At 37.8% G+C, this 20,002-nt stretch overlaps 1 protein-coding gene across 9 annotated transcripts in view; it reads right to left on the reverse strand.

Annotated features, from left to right (window-relative positions):
- The window catches only part of BCAS3 (BCAS3 microtubule associated cell migration factor), a 351,811-nt gene that overhangs the window by 239,710 nt on the left and 92,099 nt on the right, over positions 1–20,002 (reverse strand). For all 9 annotated transcript variants that reach the window (XR_007891218.1, XM_051635999.1, XM_051635997.1 and 6 more), the window contains exon 14: positions 10,898–11,031. Coding sequence is in view for 8 of the 9 variants with exons in the window: in XM_051635999.1 (XP_051491959.1) it covers positions 10,898–11,031 (134 nt within the window). In the remaining variant the exon portion in view is untranslated. The remainder of the gene's footprint in view (positions 1–10,897; positions 11,032–20,002) is intronic.

Here is a 20,002-nt window from a genome sequence, read left to right on the forward strand (position 1 = left end):
GCAAAGTACTACAGAAAGCCACAAGAGCTTGGTGTAATTTTCAAACAGAATTTAGCTCTATAAAAAGAGCTGGGAAATAATTTCAACTACATTTGCTTGTTTAATTTAAATTTTAGAGATTATCAAGAAAAGGGAGGGATGAGAATAAGAGAGGGATCTCACCACTGGGCCTGATTACTGGCACTCAGAACTGTATTTTAAGTCAACAGAAATACCCTGTCCTACATAACTTAACAAAACAAAAATCAATGGCCAATATTTTCAAAAGCTGCCCATAATGGTCTTTAATCCTGCTACAATCAGTTTATCTCTAGGTGGAATTACCATTCATCCAGGTATGCCTAGACCTCTGCTCTTTTTTGGTTTTAAAATTTTGTCAAGAATAAACTGAACAACTTTTGCCATTTCTCCACATAAAATCACTCCATTTTACACATAAACATCTTTATTAATGAGCTACTGAAGTCCCAGGAAAGATCCCAGTTGGATTTCTTCTTATGCATACAAATACTTATCCAGCACTTGAGAAATACAAGTCTTTTTTTAGCTTGAAATGGTCAAATATAAAAATACAGTTAATATCAACAAATATAAAACAAGAGTTAAATATTTTCTACTATATTTACTCCTTGCATAGATCTCAGCTATGATGTCCAGAAGGATTTAATTCTCTTTTAAGTGTCCTTTACACAATGCTTTGATGGAAAGCAAATTCTTGTTGCTGAAGGAATGCTTTAAGAGAGAGATTAAAGTTTGCTTCCAACATCAAACTGGCAGACAACTCAAAAAAACAAGTAGTCCAGGTTAAAATGATTTATCATAGAAACAAAAAAATCCTAAAACAATTCTTACAAAAATGTTTTTCAAGGTAAAAGCTGACTAAAAAGAAACACGTACCCTAGTGGGATTTAACACAGCAAACAAACATACAGAGGAAGGATTAGTTTTCATTGTATTATTAAACAGCATAAACTAAAAAAAAATTCTTTAAGATTTCACTGAAGCCAGTTTTACAATACACTAGGTACTCCAATTGGAGTAAACACTGATAAAATCTTGACAAATATTCCAGAAATGCACTCCAGCGATTCCAGACAAAAGCAGCAAGTATTCATCAAAGTGCAAGTTTCCAACTGAGCCCTGAAGCCTTTGAGATAAAAAAGGATTTAAGTCCTGTGACTTGCGACAAGATATTTGGCTGACAGACTGTCACGACACAAAATGCTTCATCAACATCACACAGATAAACTAAAAACAGCACCACACACCTGCTCTTTTCAGTTCTGGTGACATACCCAAATGATCTGCTAATGATATAGCTAAACAATCTCCCCAAAATCTGACAGGTTTAGCACTTTCAGTGATTTTGGTATTACTGACATAAAGTTGCAGCACTTAGTGCTCCTCGTTTGCCTACGAAGTGTTTCACCTTAAGAGATTGCTGAAAAAGGATTACAGACCCCCCAAGGACTAACAAGAGCCAAAAAAAGAAACGCCAAAGCTGTGGAGTCAGAGAAAAAATGATGGCACCAAGATTATTTAAATACTTGCTGTTTGAAGAGGCAATTTCTACTGGTCCAAATCAAACATAAGCACTGTATAGAAATTGCCATTTCAGTTACAACAGAAAGATCACTAACATAATAAAACTACTAAAACTGTCGGAATATCATTCCAATCCTATCAAAGGGCCTGTTCTCTGCTTTCTAATAACATGAAGAATGGCCACATTTGTTGTCTTCTGAACACATCACTGTTTCCCAAATATTTGGTATTCACTTTAGATCTAGCTTTAAATTCCCCTCTTTATCCCTAAAATCATCTCTCTGTTCCAGCCTCCAGAAAACAGCTTTTCTTATCCTTCCTCCTTGCTGTTCTGCTCCCTCACTACCTGCCTCCAACACAATCTATTTAAGTCTTGCTCTACAGCTTCGTGCTCCTTGCAGAGTGCTCTCCCCTGAAACCACAGCTGTCTGGAAGGGACTTAATAAATCCCCCTGTTAACTGACACCTCTGAGCAGTATTTACAGGGCAGACCCAGGCATCCTGTGCCTCTTCAAACCCTTCCCTCCTGCAATTCAGTTGATTTCACAGCCAAACTCTTGAAATCACTGTTTTCACTCACATCTACCACATACACTCTCATGTTACTTGGTAGGTACTTAGAGGACATTTCTGTGAAATTATAAAGAAAAAAAATTGTATCTCACTGTATTGCACAACAGAACTGTGTAAGTTTCTATATTAATACTCAGTTTTCTGTAAGTATCCTTAGGATTATGCTATTTTAAAAAGACACACAACAGTCCTGGCACGGGACAACAGAAGCCAAGAAACAGGAAAACAATCATTACAGGATGTTTTTTCCCAATGTAAACATTACACAGAAAAAAAAAAAAGTGAACCTGGTCTTCAGGAAGAAAGTTGGGAACAACGTAATCCAAAAACACTCCCTTCAAAACACCGCTCAGAAACGCGCTGCAGTTGGAGAGTGAGCAGCACGGTCACGAGCACTTAAAATATGGTTGAAGCCACAGAGGCAGAGAACAAACAGGTTTTTAAGACTCAGTAATAACAAGAAAGAAAAGTGTTGACAGATGAGTGTGAAATGAATTAAGATTTATGGGAATACAGCTATGACAGCCCACTCAGCAGTGACAAAGTATTTTGGGAGCTACCGTTACAAATGCAGTAATTCTACCCGTCTCCTACAGGTCTCAAAATTGGCCTCGTTGGTCTTTCACAGAAAAGTGATGAGTAGAAGCACAACAGACAGTTCAAGGAGGAAATTCAGAGAATATTTCTGACTTATACAAGGTCACGAATGAAATATATTCATATTGAACCAGCACAAATTCATCTGTGCAATGCAAAGGAGTCCGTAACTTTCCAGTAGATCTGGAAGAAAGCAGTGGACCAAGCTGAAAGGAGAATGCTCATCATGGCAGTCTCAGAAGGGACTTCAAAAAAAGTCAGCTGTGTTTGTCCATGAAAAAAAAAATATATAAATTATCACATCAGGCTTGCTGTTATCCACCACACTGTTACTGTACATTACACTGAGTTCTTGACTGCTTGTAGTATAAACAAACTGCACAGTGGCCCATTAGTGGTTTTCAAGTTTATGCTAAGCGTTGCAATTTATTGCTGTCCTTTAGGTTAATGTACTATTATTTCATGTATTTATAATATATTTCTGGATTTGTTGTTAATTATGATGTAATGTTTAGATACTAGAGATCAATCAAGACCCCATGGTGTTTACAGATACATGTTAATAAACTACAAAGCACACTAGAACTCTCACGACGCAAAGTTTATTCTATAGTTCAAGGTCAACATCAGATTTAATACTCATGTCTGTATTCCAAAATTTTATCTATCCTTTTCTGTCTAGGCCAGTAAAGGGAATTATAGACCTGAGAATTTGTTTAACTTGGGAACCCTTAAGATATTTTAAATTGCAATCTTAATACTTTTGTGGGAACATCAGTGCCTCCTCCTAGCTTTATTACCATTTCCTCCTCCTAGTTCGTGAGCAGTTTGGTTGCTTAAGCTTCAAGCTACATTTCTTGCATATCCAAAAGTCTTGGTGAAATCCCTGGATACTTCAAGGACCTCAGTAGAGAACCAAAGCCTTTTCTGGCCCAAAGGAATGCACTTAAGACAACCACAGAATGTTGTAAGGATAACAGCATGTATCTTCCAACTCACCCATGGCTAAAGTGGGCTCTGTCACTCCTGTTGTACAGCAGGTCTGCAGAAGTTTTCTTCTTATTTGATAGACTATTCAGCTTGCTCCACAAATCCTCATCAGTACTTGTCAAACCCATGAGGGATTCTGGCTGTCCAGACAGCCAGCACCTCTTATATTACTGTCTCCTATTGTTCGCAGTATTAATATTATAACTTTGTTAAAATAAAAATTCAATATCCTCACAAAATTACCAATACTCTTTTCAGAGTCATGGACAATATGACTATTGGCCTATCAGAAACAACTGAACAACGTTTCAATTCTTCTGCTAGGCTTTAGTAGGATTTGGAAAGAAATCACCCTTTTCTATGGAAAGGAAGTAACAATCTGAGAAAGGTTTTCTTAATAAGACGTAGGAAAGAAACCTTTCTATGTATTATACAATGACTCCTCCATCATGTACCTTCTTTTAACATTGTTACTTCTGTCACTTTTACCATTTGTTTCTTGCATCCCTTTCCATCAAAGCATCCCACTCCTAACCTCCGTAACTTCTTTTCACTCTTGGACTGTCTTCTCTTTTTTTCCATCAATTGCTCTTCTCCTGTTCTTCTTTTTAACTTCCACTATCCTGTGTTTTGAACACTATAATGTAAAATCCTCCAGAAAACTGAATGGAAATTTAGCTGCCATGTTCAGAGTCTGACCTGAGCCAGACAGGAGCGTAATTTAATGTCCAGAGTCCTATGAGGACATGTCATGTGTCAACAGCTCTACTGAGGATCAGCTTTCAAGGCTACAGATCAAAACTTTATTTCTGATATTCTGAAAATCTGTGTGTAAATATCTGAATCTCAGGCTTCAAAGCTACATACATTTACTTATTTTACAAAATGTAGAATTAGGTAAGTTTTTGCTATCATTTTTTACTTATTCCCACAGCTTCTCCAAATTTAACCACAAGGTTAATTAGAACACACTGACAAAATAAATTAAAAAATAATTCAACTCATAACTGAAAAAAAACCAAAAACAACCAGAAGAGCAGCACATAGAAAACTTATTTTAAAGCAGCTGATTAAAATGGGAATGGCTGATTACACAAGCGATCACTCGGGACAGGCAGTGACCTTGTTTACCACTACTCCTGGGAGTGACTGACAGCCCTACCCAGCCTCTGTATTTCAGGGCTTCTAGAAGTTAATATTGTACTAACTTGCTGCACAACACTTAAATACATACTATCACTTATTTTCTTAGAAAGGAGAGGGAGCTTTACTGGGCTATCACTGTACCTCCTCGGGCAAAGGACTCCTGATACATGTGCATAATGCAGTAGTTAGGAAACAAAGCTCACAAGACCTAACCATGTATTTTCACAGTAGTTACAATGAATATCAAAACACATTTTGATCATCCTAGTGCTTTTTTATCTTCTCTAGTGCTCCTTTCTCAGTTGTGGTGAGTTACACTGGCTACAATATGTATATTCTCCTGCATTCACTGCATTAAATTAAACTTCACTACTGAAGTGAAACAATAATAAGGCAGGAGTAGCATTACTGCAGTAAGAACTTAACCCAGTTTTATGGACACTTTGCAATGTCATAGAGAAAACACACCAGTATTTGAAGGACAGGACTCAAGTATTTAATTATGCTGTGAAAGGAGATTGCAGAAATAAAAAAAACCAACAATATCATTAAAAAATGAGAAATGAGCAGCAGTACTGAGGAGATAGGGTTCAAAACAGATTAGAAAACTGGTCTGTATTTTAATTTTTTTGGTTGAGAAAATTAAGGAAATGATGTAGCAACAAGCACAAATGAAAAAATAATAAAATCATGGTCTACACAATATGATTTATCAGACCCATACAGACCCAACTCTGTCTCCCTGAGTCGTCAAAACTAATTTCAGATCTGTATAAAGCCAATGGCAGAACCTGGGCACAGTGAGACAGACATGCAGCCAGAGTAGCTGCTCTCTATTAATAATTGAAATAGCAAACACCACTCTGCTTAGAGCTCCACCTCCTCAAGATAGTTCAGCTACTTCTAATTGCAGCAGTTTATTGTCTGCTTTCATCAAAGACTGATCAGCTTCCCCAAATCAATCTATATTATTTCCAGACTGTCCCAGAGTCCTTCCTAGAAATAAGAAAGTCTGACTTCCAGAGACTATTTCAATAATTGCAACTACTTAACTATGTCAAAAGATAGGAAGAAGTTTCTACTAACCACAGAGGTTTTACATGTTTGCAAACTACCCCAATGTTTCACTACCTGGAACGTGACACAACCTTGAGCAGCCTCTATGAAATCATGTCACAAGAACTTTCATGCCTTCCTTAAAAAAGTGTAACGTTGCACATGTTCTTGGGCAGCCGCGGCTGGAATGTTTTTATCATTCCTTCTGTTTACCTCTGCTGACTGTAGTCAGTTATAACAGCAGTTGGAGAGTCAGAATAACAAAAGTCTGACAGTGTAAAAGATTACAGAGGACCCTGGCCAGCAGCCCACTGATGCTATCGTTACATTTATTTGTTCTAGGTTGAGATAATACTGTTTTCAGGGATTTTTTTTTTTCTGTTTACAATCTCAGATCAAAGAGAAAGGATCATCAGATGACAGTCTAACTTTCATCTGCAAGTAAATGAGCTTCCTCAGTTCAGAACATGCTATACCTTTATTAAAAACCTTCTGAAGTGCTCTTGGATAAAAATATGAATGCAGTAAGTGTTGACTTCCAATGCAAGAGCTGAAGGACAACAAATTGTTTCCTTAACTAAAATGTACACCACATACACATGCACATTATTCCCCTTTATGGCTGAATTGTGCAAGCCTGGATTTTCTGAGAGCTTCAGTTCTCTCTCTGGTGTGGTGAAATACAACCAACACTTGCAAAGAACCTTCACCATGTAACACAGCACATGAAAACATGCTGGGTTTTGTTCTGTTAAGTAAATAATAATAATTCTAAAGCATAAGTGGCACTTAAAGACATTAATCCAATGTAACTGAAACAGGGACTTCAGTCTGTGTCTGCAGAAAAGTAACTTTGAATGCTGTGACCGTGGGACTTGCCCCAGTTGAACCAATGAAGTATCTGAGCACTTCACATTCTTTCAGGGCTGTTCTCCTCTCAATTCCCTTCTGAGACCAAGCTCCACTTTCCATCTAACCCCATCTTCACCTGACTCACACAAAAAAATCAGTGGCTTTGTTAGGAGCTGAGTGATCTTCACAGTCCTGACTCTATGTTTTATTCAGCACATAAGGCTTCTTTTCCTACATTTGCTGCTCAAAGTCAGGAAACTCAACATAGATTTGCAATAACAACCCAGTAACACACAGTTTCATTGTTCAAAGCATAAAGAAAGAGAAAAGGAAAACCATGTTATGAAGACTAGCTGTGAAAAGTCAGGGAGAACACAAGTACTCACCCTTAAGTCCATATCAAGGGGAAAAGTAGCTGGAAAGCACTGTACCTACATCTCCCTCAGCATCACGAAGCCAACGCCAAGCAGGTGTTGGCAGACAAGCCCTGAAAAGAAGATCACTAACAAAGAAACCCAGGAAGATGGCTAGCAGGTACCTTTGGACACCACTCCAAGGCATAAGAACCATCAGTTGTTCAGAAAGTGCATATGATCATATATGGAAGATATATTCAAGATCAGCACAATCTGCTCTCTGCAGCATTTCAGTACAAGGAAAGCTTATCTCCTTGATAAGGTCCTGAGGAATTTTTAACAGCCTCATCCCTTCCTGATCCATTGAGCACAGATGTTGAAAAAACAGAAGCAAGGCTATTGGGATAGACTGTCAATGCAAACACAGCATTCCCTGCTTTATCCCATACATTAACATAGTGGTTTCAGTGACACAGTCAGGTTGGAGTGGCCAACTCACTGCAAATGTTTAGCAGAAATTCTGCTTTGGTTAAGGACATGATCCTTGTGTCCATGAAAGGAGATAAAACCCCTTTAGATCTCTTTCCAACCAGCCTCTCTGTATTTCAGAAGTGGTCAGGAAAAGGTAGAAATAGACTTTACAACTTAAATTTCTCAACCCCAAACCAAATCAGAACTTGTCTGGAATTTCAAAAATTAATGTATGATGGAGGAGAAATTCTTTAGTTTGATTAAGTCAAAGTAAAGGTAGAGCTAATACATCAGCCTCAGTAGAGAGACATGTGGGGGGCTCAAGAGACACTGTCTGACTGCAGTAAATTGATCAGAAAACACCGTTATTAAATCACAACACTTGCTTAGTTTTCTTTAATATACATTAAGACTGCAACTTAATCCACTCAAGATGCTTTTGTACACGAATGACAGAGAGGACTTCCTGTCACCTTCTCTTAGGAGACAGATGAGAAATGCCAACCTATCGTTCTGCCCTCCAGCCACTAAAGACAGTGTAAAACAGGGTGGGAGTTTGCAGCCCTGTGAAAGGGGATACACTCCAGGGCAGAGATTTTAAACTGGGTGAAATTACAATTCAAACATTGTTATAACACCAGATAGTCAATATTTGGAACACTGATACATATGGTTCCCAAATTTCTGCTCTCAGGGCAAAATTGGGATGCTGTGTATTTCACAAAGCTTAAACTGCAGCTCCAACACTTCTTGGGAAAAAGAGTTTTAGAGTGTACTTCAGGTAGAATCAATTTGAGCATAAGCCATGATGCCATGCAGGGCGCTTCTGTGTGTCCAGCAGCACAGACACAGCCATGCAGACAAGAACATGAAATTTTTATAAACAGTACCACTGTACCAGCTCTTTGTCAATGAACTAAATGGTCTTAGAGTATCAGTATTTGCAAGAAACATGCTAATGGATCACAGAGCAAGAAAAGAAAAATCATGCATCAGACTGTGAAAGAAGGATATTTTGGGAAATGTGTGGTGAAGCTTTACTGGCCAGAATCTCACATGCAAAAGTAGATTATTGCAGTGTGGACATTAAAATACCACAGATAACAAGGGCGTAATGATGATGATGATTAAACAATTTATAATGGGTACTAGCTAAACAATTTTTGACACTGATAATCACTCATTTCCATCAACACAAATTAGAACTTTTTATAGCTCCAGTACAGAAGGTGACCTTTAAGACCATTCGCCTTGATGCACAACTGGCTTTAAACCAGGGGGAGGAAGGAAAAAAAATCTGGTTGCAAAAGTATAAATACTATCCTAACCAAGAAAGAAGGTACAGAGGCTTCCAGTGTGTGTCTTAAAATATCTGCATTGAGAATCTTAAATGGAACAGTCTCCAGAATTCTTGTCTAATGCTACTCATCCATGAAATTTATGGAATAAAAGAATAGCACCACATAGTACTATTCTCACTAAACAACTATGAATACTGTTATTCCAAAAGAAAAAGTAAAACCATCCAACATATTATGTAAATATTTTAAATTACAGATGTGTATTGAAAATCACAGGTACCAACATGATATTGTTTTTGGAGAGTTTAATTATCATGGGAGTTGTGAAATCCACTAATGCACCTCAGAGTGGTTAGAATTTTCTCTATTTTATACCATTCCAAAAGCTATACTGTTCACATACCAAATGAAAAGTATGTGGCAAACTAGGAAAAAACTTTACTATGTTGATTCTAAGAATTTTAATGCAATGCTTTCACAGACATGCTAATACTGCATCCCAAAAAACACATATCAATAAAGGTTTATTCTTACAACATGTTATGTTTGGATTCCAATGTATGCCTTAAAAACCAATTTATCAGCTGTAAAACACAGAAGAGCATCTTTGTTCCTAGTGACTGGAGTCCTATGCTTTGGTTTTCAACGTTGATTATAGGATCTTTCCCATTTTTTGTATGAAAGTAGAATAAAAATAACTCTTAGAATATTAAACATATTATAGCATGTGCTCAAATAGGTGATAGGGTATATGTATACACACAGATCTCAATGCCCTTTATATTATTTATAAAAATCACCTGTAAATACATTTTTTATTATCCCATATGGACAGTTCTTCCTAATTTCCTCTCACTTTCCAGACTGGTTATTCCTTCCTATAGTAAACCATTGCCTATAATAGTAATTACACTTTTCCAGAATGGTAGCAGCAAAGCTTTGGAGTATTTAAACTACCAGTAATTTAAATTAACACAAAAGCATTATCAACCACTACCACCTTAAATGAAGCTTTCAGATCCAGCACGTTACAAATGCAAGGTAAAAAAAATTAAGGGAAATGGCACAAGGCATAGGAAAAAAAAAAACGGTTTGAAGGAACTCTAATCATGGTAGTGCATTAATCCAAGCTTCCAGTGCCTGGGTCATAATCACAGTGCCCGAGGCTTGTCTCTGTCACACTAGTTTACATCTGCCAGACTGTCACAAGTCTGTGTGCTCAGTGTGTAATTGCATCAGCAAGGGCAATACTCATTTCTTACCCTGTGGTGACATTTTTATTTATGTATTTAAAACAGGTTCTTCAACAGTTATTCAGTGCTACAAGGTGAGGCTCTCCTGATGCCTGAAAGCACAGCAGTGAGGGAGTCAGGCATAAGATGCTGTGCTGCTTCTATCACAGCTGTGCTTCCAAACATCTCCCTCACTTTTTTTTTTCCACTTTACCAGTAAATTAGTTTACTGAGCATTTTTTAAAATAAAATTTCAGACTTTTTCAGCCTATGTTCATCTCGCCTAACTTCGTCTTCCATCTTCAAGAGTGAGATTTTTAAACTGGGCAGTTAAATCTCTATCTCTACAGTCTCTGACGGGTTTCCCCACTTTGCTAAAGTGCAGATAAAAGTTAATCACAGTCTTTTGATTAACTCTTTCTTTCAACTCTTTAATTGTCTGGCTTTAGCTTTTACCACCAAAGTTAAGCAAACCCTGACAGTTGCTTCACAGGCACTAGACAAATGTTTAACATGTTACATGAGAAAAGGTTAAGTACAAACACAGCTAATAATCTGGGCTCTTTGGAGGTAGTGTCATATCTGAATAAATCTGACAGCACCTCATTGTAAAGGGCAAGAATTTATTATTGTCCAGGTTAAACGTTGTGCTCTTATCCTTTCTGTGGCTATAACATAAGAAAGGCTCTTTGTGTGCTGAAACAAACATTAAAGTGCCAACATACACAAAATGTATAAGGTGTCTGGGGATTATTCTTCAGCAAATAGTTTAACTTACTTTGGCTTCAGTCTCTCCCCTGTGAAGTGTATACAAATGATGGACGGCACTTTGTGATGATGACCAAGGATGTGTCAGTATTTGAAAAACATGGAAATCATGGCCTAATGTGTCAGTAGTGACCAGCAACATCCCTGGGTAAAAAAAAAAAAAGAAAAAAAAAAAAAGAAAAAAGAAACACAAAAGCACAAGAGATTAATCACTGCAAAGAAGAGGATTAAGAATGTCTATCTAAACAAGCTAGTGTGGCTTACATTTTGCTTCCTGGAAACAAAAGAAAACAGTTGCAGAAAATTACTAAATTGAAAGGGATTCACTTCATAAAAATTAATCAGAACTTTAACTGAAATCATATTAACAGTATTACTGCTTAAGTATTACAATGCAAAACTATAAAAGCCAACTAAAAAATCTGGGAACAGTCTAACTTGAGAACTTGTGGGACCAATATGAAGCACTGAAGTGATTAATGTTAGAGTCAAGCCCCAAAATGCTCTTCACTGGGAAAGAGCCAACACAAAAAAGATCGATGTTTCCACAATAATAATTTCTGGAAGAAGAAACATTACCAAAACCCAGCCAAAATAACCCACACCAAAAACAATCCTGAAGAAGCATCTTTCTTATAAATGTATATGGAAGAAACTGCCTGATTTATTGCTTGAAAGGCAGCAAATCAGAGTTGAGAGCTTTCAAGAGAAATATTAAATTACCTACTAACTTCATTGAAAACAGGTCACTGATGGATGTACTGAAATTATTAAATTAGAAGATCAGCAGAATCACAATAACTTATATATGCTATTTAATTTTTTCCCTCTATATGTCAGTCCATTACCCAGTTTCTAAACATTTACAAACATATTTGAAGTCAATTTCTCACAGAAGTTTAAAGGTTTTATACCAAAAAAAAGAAGTATTATTTTGTACACATTAAAAAAGTATGGCATCATGGCAGAATTTAGGACCACAGTAAAGAAACTTCAGCTTAATTTTTCTGTATAAAAATGTCCATATTACCATGCTTATTACTGACACTTAAGAATTACCACCCAAAGTAATCCTCCAACATTTAATTAAGATCAAGCACGAAGTGATTTAAGCAGTTTAATAGCTACGTTGAAGTGCCTTTAAATAATTTTCAAGGCATTGCATCTATTAAAGAAAATCAGGCATTTCCACACAGCTCTGATGTGTTGATTTTCCACATAGAGCATAATGGAAATCTTTTATCCTTCAGGAAGAGAACTGAGGTCTCCACATATTACACGACACCTATTCAAAGGGTAAATGGTGATATTTCTGTCATGTAAGAGTGTTCTGTTTATTACATGTGCCTCCACAATTCATCTTTCCCTCTTCTGCTCACTGCTGCTAAACAAATTCAGTCCAAACTGAAAAGGCCTCACACCATGCCATTCAGGGCCTAGTAAATGGCACTTTTAAATTTTAGGATTAAACTTGGAAAATAAAATCCTCTTGTGTACTGTACTGAGCAGCAGGGAACACTCTCTTAACAAAGATTAATTAACTTTTCTACTGAATCTCCGTTACAGCATCACTCGATGGCTATGCTGTTTTCCCTCCTTGACAACCCTGGAATCTCCATTCCCTTAAGCCCAATTAGGAAAATTTCATCAGCCAAAGGCTCGTAGGCCCAATGACACTCCCTGGTGCTGCCTCCTCCTCCTAAAGCAGGTTTGTGAGCACATCTTGGCTCACAGGAGGAGCAGAAGAAGCCTCCCAAGGGGACAATACAGCAGCATCATCGACTGTGTGAGCACCCACAGGCCTAGGCCTCAGTTTCTCCTCACAAGTACTCTTGTAAAATAAAGATCTTGTGAAGATACAAGAAATTCTAAATCTATGAGGGCTCTTAGCAGAAAGGTACAAAATCAGAGAGAAATCCAAGCGGCATTTAGAAACCAAACGGCCTGTAAGTTTCCTTCTCAGCTTGACCACTGATGCTGGCAGGGCTTGGACAGAGCGCGGGGCCACCCACGCTGCACGCAGCCATTTCCTCGGAATCACACAAATGCAACATCTTAAATCTGACCTCAGCAAGATTCCCTCCAGTAGACATACTTTTACTGTTACAGGCTGTTACTCCAATTCCGAGTGTTAGAAATGAAAGAGAGTTTGTTATGGAACTAAGAAATCCGTGAGTGCATTTGGGTATTATGTTTGGGCGGTAAGGCATGTGAGCTGAGGTTGGTCTGGATGTTAATGTTGGCTTAACTGGCAATTTCCTTGATTTGTAGTGACTGTGTTGATAGGAAATACAGCTAAAGTTGCTCAAGTGCAAGTCAGCCAAGTCTTTAGTGTGGGATTATGCACACAATTTGCATTAATTCTGTTCTGAAACATCACAAAATACACTTCCCTTCTAGTGAAGTGTGCGGTCCTCAATAATATATAGCATTTCCAGTGGAGAAACCTGGAAGCAAACAGGGGCTTGTGTGCTAGAATCAGGCTGCTGCTATTACTGGAGCAAGGATATTCCAAATGATCTAACTCAACACAGTAAGGATTTATTTTCTAAAGTGCTGTGTTTGCCTCCCCCTCATGCACTACATAGCTTTATATAGAAGTTGAGAGTGCTTTTGGTGCTTTTGAGCTTGCTCTTATTCCAGATGGAAAGGACCTTTGGAGAAAGAGAATCTGGAAGAGACGAACACGTAAGGCTTTTCTCAACAGTGAGCAGACAGCCTCAGCAAACCTAATTATTTTTTTTCTTCCCCCAAAGTGCTAGAAGTCTTTTATAAATACAAACGCAGAACTGAGTGCACCCAGAGATCTGAGCACAGCATTCTTCATGTGTATCCCATCACATGGCACAGTGCAATGAAGATCGTAAAAAACCTTTTAAACGAGCCAAAAATCTGTCTGGAAGCTGGAGACAGAAAGCTGCGTAATAATCACGAGCCAGTGAAAACACAGGAATTACCATACTGTGTTGTCCATCAAATCTATGGCTTGTTTAGCTAACCAGTATCTCATTTCCAATACTGGCTGGAAGTGCAGGTGTCTGTGGACAGGGCAATAAACCCCAGCGCACATAGACATGATAGAATTTCACCCTTCTCCTTACAAAGGCCTTTTCCCAACATGTAATCTCTGTTTATCCTGAGCAGGGCATTGCTAGAGAGCTCATTTTGGGACCATACATGACAATGCATGTCACCCAAATGCAGGAAGCACACACACTGGTACCTGCTTGTTCTTCTGGTGACGTACAAGGTATCTGAACAAGCGGAGCCGTGAAATGTGCTTGCCTATCTGCAGCTCTGATCAGTTCCATATGATGTCCACAGCTCTTGGTTCCACACTAACGTGCATTGCCTTCGGGTTTTTTGGGTTTCATCTTGTTTGGGTTTGGGTTTTTTGTTTGGTTTTGCTAACTTGAAGGAGTGCAGAGGTGAAAGATAATACATTTGTGGGTGGAAAGAAATTGGCTTAAAAATAGAACGATGGGCGGTATCTGATTTGGCAATTTTGCACGCCTCATCTAAAATCCTGCAGCCTGACACTGTTCAGAATAAATGCATTTTATTAGATGGAAGCCAAAGGAAAACAAGTCTTTCCCTTATATTAGTCACTAATTTTCAGTAAGTTAAAGGAGGACCTTTCATACCCACACTTGCATTTGAAAGACACATATGTACTTGAAAAACTTGTACCAACACCGAGGTCCCAAGCACAATACCACAGATGTGAAAGAACATGTATTTTTCAAACAGCATTTTGAAATTCTTGCTACTGTTATTCAAACAATAAATCACTAATGTTTTAGAACATTTGACTCGGGTTTTGCTGTGGTATTTTCCAGCTCTCATTACTTCACACCAAAGAGTCACAGTTTTCAATTATTACAGCTCAGCCATTTCGTTTCCCTCTCCACCTCCCTGCAGCACACGGCCACTGAGACACCCCAGCAGAAATGCCTAACCCCAGCAGAGAAACATGAACTTGAATCTTGGTCATTACCTCACTTTCACTTTCAAGTGCAGGAAACTTCAACTCAGCTTTCTAAAAGACCTTGTGACAGTTTTCCCAAAAAGTTGTTTAGACGGAAATACAGGTTAAAGCTGTCATAAGCTCAGTCCAAAATGTTTTCTCTTATGTACTTTATGTATGAATAATCATAGATGAAAAGTGAATAATTCTCAAGGATTTCCTGCTTATTTTTCAAACTGGCATTAATCCCTGTTTAACAGATAACATCTGAAATCAATTGAAAGTCTTGCATACGCAGAACCCAGTAGAAACTTCTGTGTAAAGCAGATTTTACTTAGTATGTATCTCACTGCAAAAATTTTGATTTTGCTTATCCATAACAAGAGGGGTGCAGCTAGGTTAAACTAATGACTGTTTTACTGTGTGTTTTTTCAAATCCACAGAGATGATTAAAATCCAGTTTAAAAGGAACAGATACCCTAGATGGAAAAAAAAAAAAAAAAAAAAAATTACCAAAGTTTTGTTTTACCTGACAGATACATTTGCCCTAATTTACAGCTTCCTACTTTTCATGCATTCTGTTTGGAAAACAACAAGCTTCTTTCAGGATAGAAACGTTTAAAAATACAGAGAATCTATGCATAAAAGGAAAAACTAGTACAGATGTAGACTGTGGGTTAAGAGCTATTTATGCAGTATCAGAAGACTAAACCAGACTCTGGCCTGGCCATAAACTAAGCCCACGCCCTAAATGAGGTGCCAAGCCACAAAAAGCATTTGCGTCAACTGGGAATACAAGGAAAAGAAGGACTTCTAATTATAGGGCCTGGAAGCGGAAGCCCAGAGTGATTAGGAGTTTAGGCGCTGCTGTATGTTTATCTGGGAGCTTCCTCTCGCTCTCTCAGCCCAGGTTTGATAGATGAGGGTTGGCCTAAAGGGTGGGATTGAAGTTGCTGATGGTACACAGAGTTCTCCACGATCCGAAGGCGAGGGAGACTGAATACTAAGGCTTCTGTGGCCTTGTAGGAACATAACTCTTTTCAACCAGGCGTCAGCTGGTTAGCCCGAACGGCAAAATTAGAGACCAGCAAATCTCAGTTGGGTACTTGCTATAAAATCTAGGAAACTTGAGTAGCCTAAGCATCTCCACCACATCCTATTTATAACACCTATCTAATTGCACAGTTGTTTATTTTATGCATATAAATGAGGTACACACAATTTTACCTTGGGCTTAACTTTCACGAGTAACTTCACTTTAAATAATGCCATCTTTCAGAGCAACAGAAGGGTTTTTCTGCCTTCCAAAACAATGTCATTCTGTAATTACACACTGAAGAACTCAACACATTCAAGCTGTGCTGGATTTGTTTTAAAAACACCAAGGGCACAAATGTTAGGAAAGCAGGCATGCATCTGCCCAGAGGAAACTTATTCACGGATGTACTTCATTTAGGAATGCAACTCTTGTATTTGCATGCACATATACCACACGGAGACCCACAAACCCGCTGGGCAAATACACTATTTACACAAACAGCAATACAAAAATATGAACAACTTCAGATTTTATTTTTTAAATATGAGCATGGACACCATGCAATGTTAATATTATGCTCTGCAAGTTTTTAAATTACAGGATCAGAGAGCGGAGCGGAACTGCGCCGACTTACAGTCGCTCCTGATTCAGTCCATACGCTTTTCGCTCGGCTTTTTCCTCCAGCATTCCCACCCTCTGCACACTCGTGGTACAGACTTCTGTTCCACTGCAGCTCTCTTGCAAAAGCAGTTGTGTATGTATCTTGTTAAGATGTGACAAAGTTGATATGGTCCATGGTTTTATGAACATATGACCTGACCTATGAACAGTAGCTTTATTTATACTCGCTTAACTCCTCTCTGAGGCTGATGCTAGTCAAAATACAGCCAAATATTAGTGCTGCTGAGCCCATCTGTACTTCCAAGTGTAACACACATGCCATAGTTAAAAAATTTAGTCTCAAAAAAAGCTTAGCTAAATAAGTAAAGTCTGATTTCAACAGAAAAATTCACCAAAAAAAGAAAAAGTATATAAGGATATGAAAAATATTTAAAAATAAATACTAAAAAAAACCCAACCCTGCAAAGTCAAAAGAAAGGAAAGAAAAATAAATTATTTTGTGAATAAATTATTACCTCTGACTGTGCTCTGGAGATATCTGTACACTGTCACACACTTAGGACAACTATAGATCTAAACTGAACATTTGGAGCTTGGGGGATGTATGGAAACTGTCAGACATTTCCCATGTCCAACAGATGGCTCGACAGTGTGCTTCAGATACTGAAAAACCCTGCACCAGTTTCAAACACTAACTGACTACAGCTGATGGCCCAATAAATGCTAAAACTTTATCAGGACGGGTGTCTCCCGCCCAAAACTAAAGGACACACAGGGAGAGCAGCTGAGTAAATGAGGGCAAAAGATCAAAGGGAATAGACTCACTTTTCTTTTAAACCCGCTTGCAATTCCTCCAAAAGGACACAAATCTGCAGCCACCACTTTGACATTGGTGCTTGAGGGTTTGTCAGTTGCAAGGATTGCAGTAAATATTTTAATGCTGAAACATATTATCCTGTTTTGCTCTTCGTTGGAATAACAATAAAGCAAATATTACAGAGCAAGGGCAAGTCCTGACCTCCCTGAAGTCGACAAGAGCTTTTGCCACTAACTTCAAGACAGGAAATAATTTTACCCTTTTTATGCAGTTGTGCATCTTTAATCGGAAAGGAAGTTAACAACTCGTTAACAATGCCTGCTGTGCTAAATGACTGTTTTGATTTTAGTATCTAGATGGAGAACAGTTTCCTACCTTCTCCCCCCTCCTCAAATATCAGATTTTCAGAAGGGGAAATGGGTACTATCAAACCTGCTGCAACTCCTGCCACCAACTACTACTTAATCCTAATTTGGGGACAAATTTGGGGAGGGAACAATTTAAACAGATTAGAAATATCTGAATCTGGAAGTTTTCTAAAACACTAAATATCAGATGGTTTAGGCTATTGATAATAAAGTATTTCTGACATTTAATGCACTGCAAATGGCCATACTGACCCTCTTTCAAATACATTTCTTCTACCCAAACAACATGATGCTGCATTTTAAACAATACTTTTACTTATATCGTAGCTATCTGAAATGTACTAATTATTTAACAGAGCATCTAAATGACCAAGAATTTCCTAAATTGTCAGTATATCCTGAAGTCTCGCACCTTCAGGTAGGAAATGCTCTAGATTTAGGCAAGTATTTCTATAAAAGAAAAATTAGCTTTCTGTGGGGAGGCATTTAAGAAGAAAAAAGAACGTACACAAATGGAATTTAAAAGTACAGAAGACAACAGCATTGAAATTACTTCACAAAGAGGGCCTTTCTCATCCATGTCAACCTGGCTAATTATGACAAGAAGACAATTTTTTGCCTTCATTCAAAGCATGCTTCATGTTAAAACACACTAGATTTACTCAAAAAATTCCACTGCTGACACTTTTCCTTCACAAACCATAAAGCAATACTAGCAGGCTACAGATCATGAACTGTTGCTCACCTTCTGGCCCAACATATAAGGGTACAGAGACACAATCACTGAATCATTTAATATGATACCATTACATTATTTTCAATAGATTTTTCTTCAAAGGCAACAATTCAAGGTGAAAAATGAAAGTCAAAATAAACAGAGAAAAAGCAAATAGCCATTCTGTAATCAAATAATTACAGCTCATTTTAATCTAGATGACAGATCCAGGAAGGTGGTGTTCCAGAAGGAGATTAATCTTGCAAACTCAAGGAAACAGTTGCAGTCATTATGACTACAAGCACAGATGAAGAGCTGGTTGCAGCCATATCAGTACTGCAATAAATTAGCTTATACAGCACTTGCCATTATAAAAGATATCTGCAAACCTTAACTAATCTACATGTTTAGTAAAAGACTGATTAGTCTTGCACACATTCGGTGGGAAAAACAGAGCAAAAAAAATTCTGTCAATGTGTGAGGCACTATCAGTGCTTCCCAAGAATCAAATAAGGAGTTTTTCTGCCCACTTGCTCTGATCAATGGGAAAAACTTCTGCAGAGACATTCCAATTTAAATCTCTTTAACTATTAACTCAAGGCCACCATCACATTTCAATATAGAACATTTAAATAATCAGAGGAATTTCAGGTCCGTTAAAGGTGCAGTCAGGCATCCAAGGGGGTATACAGTTTAATCTGGTTTACTGCTGGTCCAACATTAATTTTCTCATTATTAATGGATCAAAAAGCTCTTTTGTAGCCAAGGGAGCGTAATTATTTAAAATTTTAGATGTGTTGCACTTCACAGCTCTCAGCAGCTAAGCTGGCAGGAGTAACACTTCTGGAAAGTAGATCATTTATTTATCACATTTAAAAGAAAAAAAAACAGGCATTTATAAAACAGCAGCTCTTCTAAGATACTTACTAATTGAGTATCTTATATGAAAAGTTTCTCTCTTTGACATTAAAATTACCACAATTAAACAACAAAAATCAATGTATAGAAATGAATTTTGACATGTCATTTACTGGTTTCAGCAACAGATTAAGAATCAGGGATCCTGTGTAATATTTTTCTCTGTGTTACCGTGTGACCTTGAGTAACAGCTTCTCAACTCTTCAATTTTCCTAAAATTATCTTTCAGTCCAGAATGTTACAAGTTTGAAGTTGTTACAGTTCATTTTCAACATACCCTTCATTTTAACCTGTCCTCTTCTAATACATTGGTTTAAAATTGTACCCACAGCTTTGATTTCAGCTCTTTGTCTTCTGTACTGTTTGCAAACTCCTTTTCTATCCCCTCTCCCTTGCACTGCTGGAATGATGCCACTATTCATTCAGTCAGCTACCACAGCTTGAAAAGTCTCCCACTTCTTGTCCACTGAGAAGTCCTTTCTTCCCCTCTAAACGTATTTCTCTGGAATCCTTCTTTACCACCTTGCCCTTAGCTCCATAAGCATCAAGTCTTTCATCCTAGATATCTTTCCTGTTTTATGCAGAAGCTGTCTTGGTCCAAGAATGCATCCCATTCTCAGCTTGCAAGGTAGCTGTATGAATTGACACTTTTCCACTCAACATATTTATA

Source organism: Apus apus, chromosome 18 (genome assembly GCF_020740795.1).
Source record: "Apus apus isolate bApuApu2 chromosome 18, bApuApu2.pri.cur, whole genome shotgun sequence".
Lineage (NCBI taxonomy): Eukaryota > Metazoa > Chordata > Aves > Apodiformes > Apodidae > Apus > Apus apus.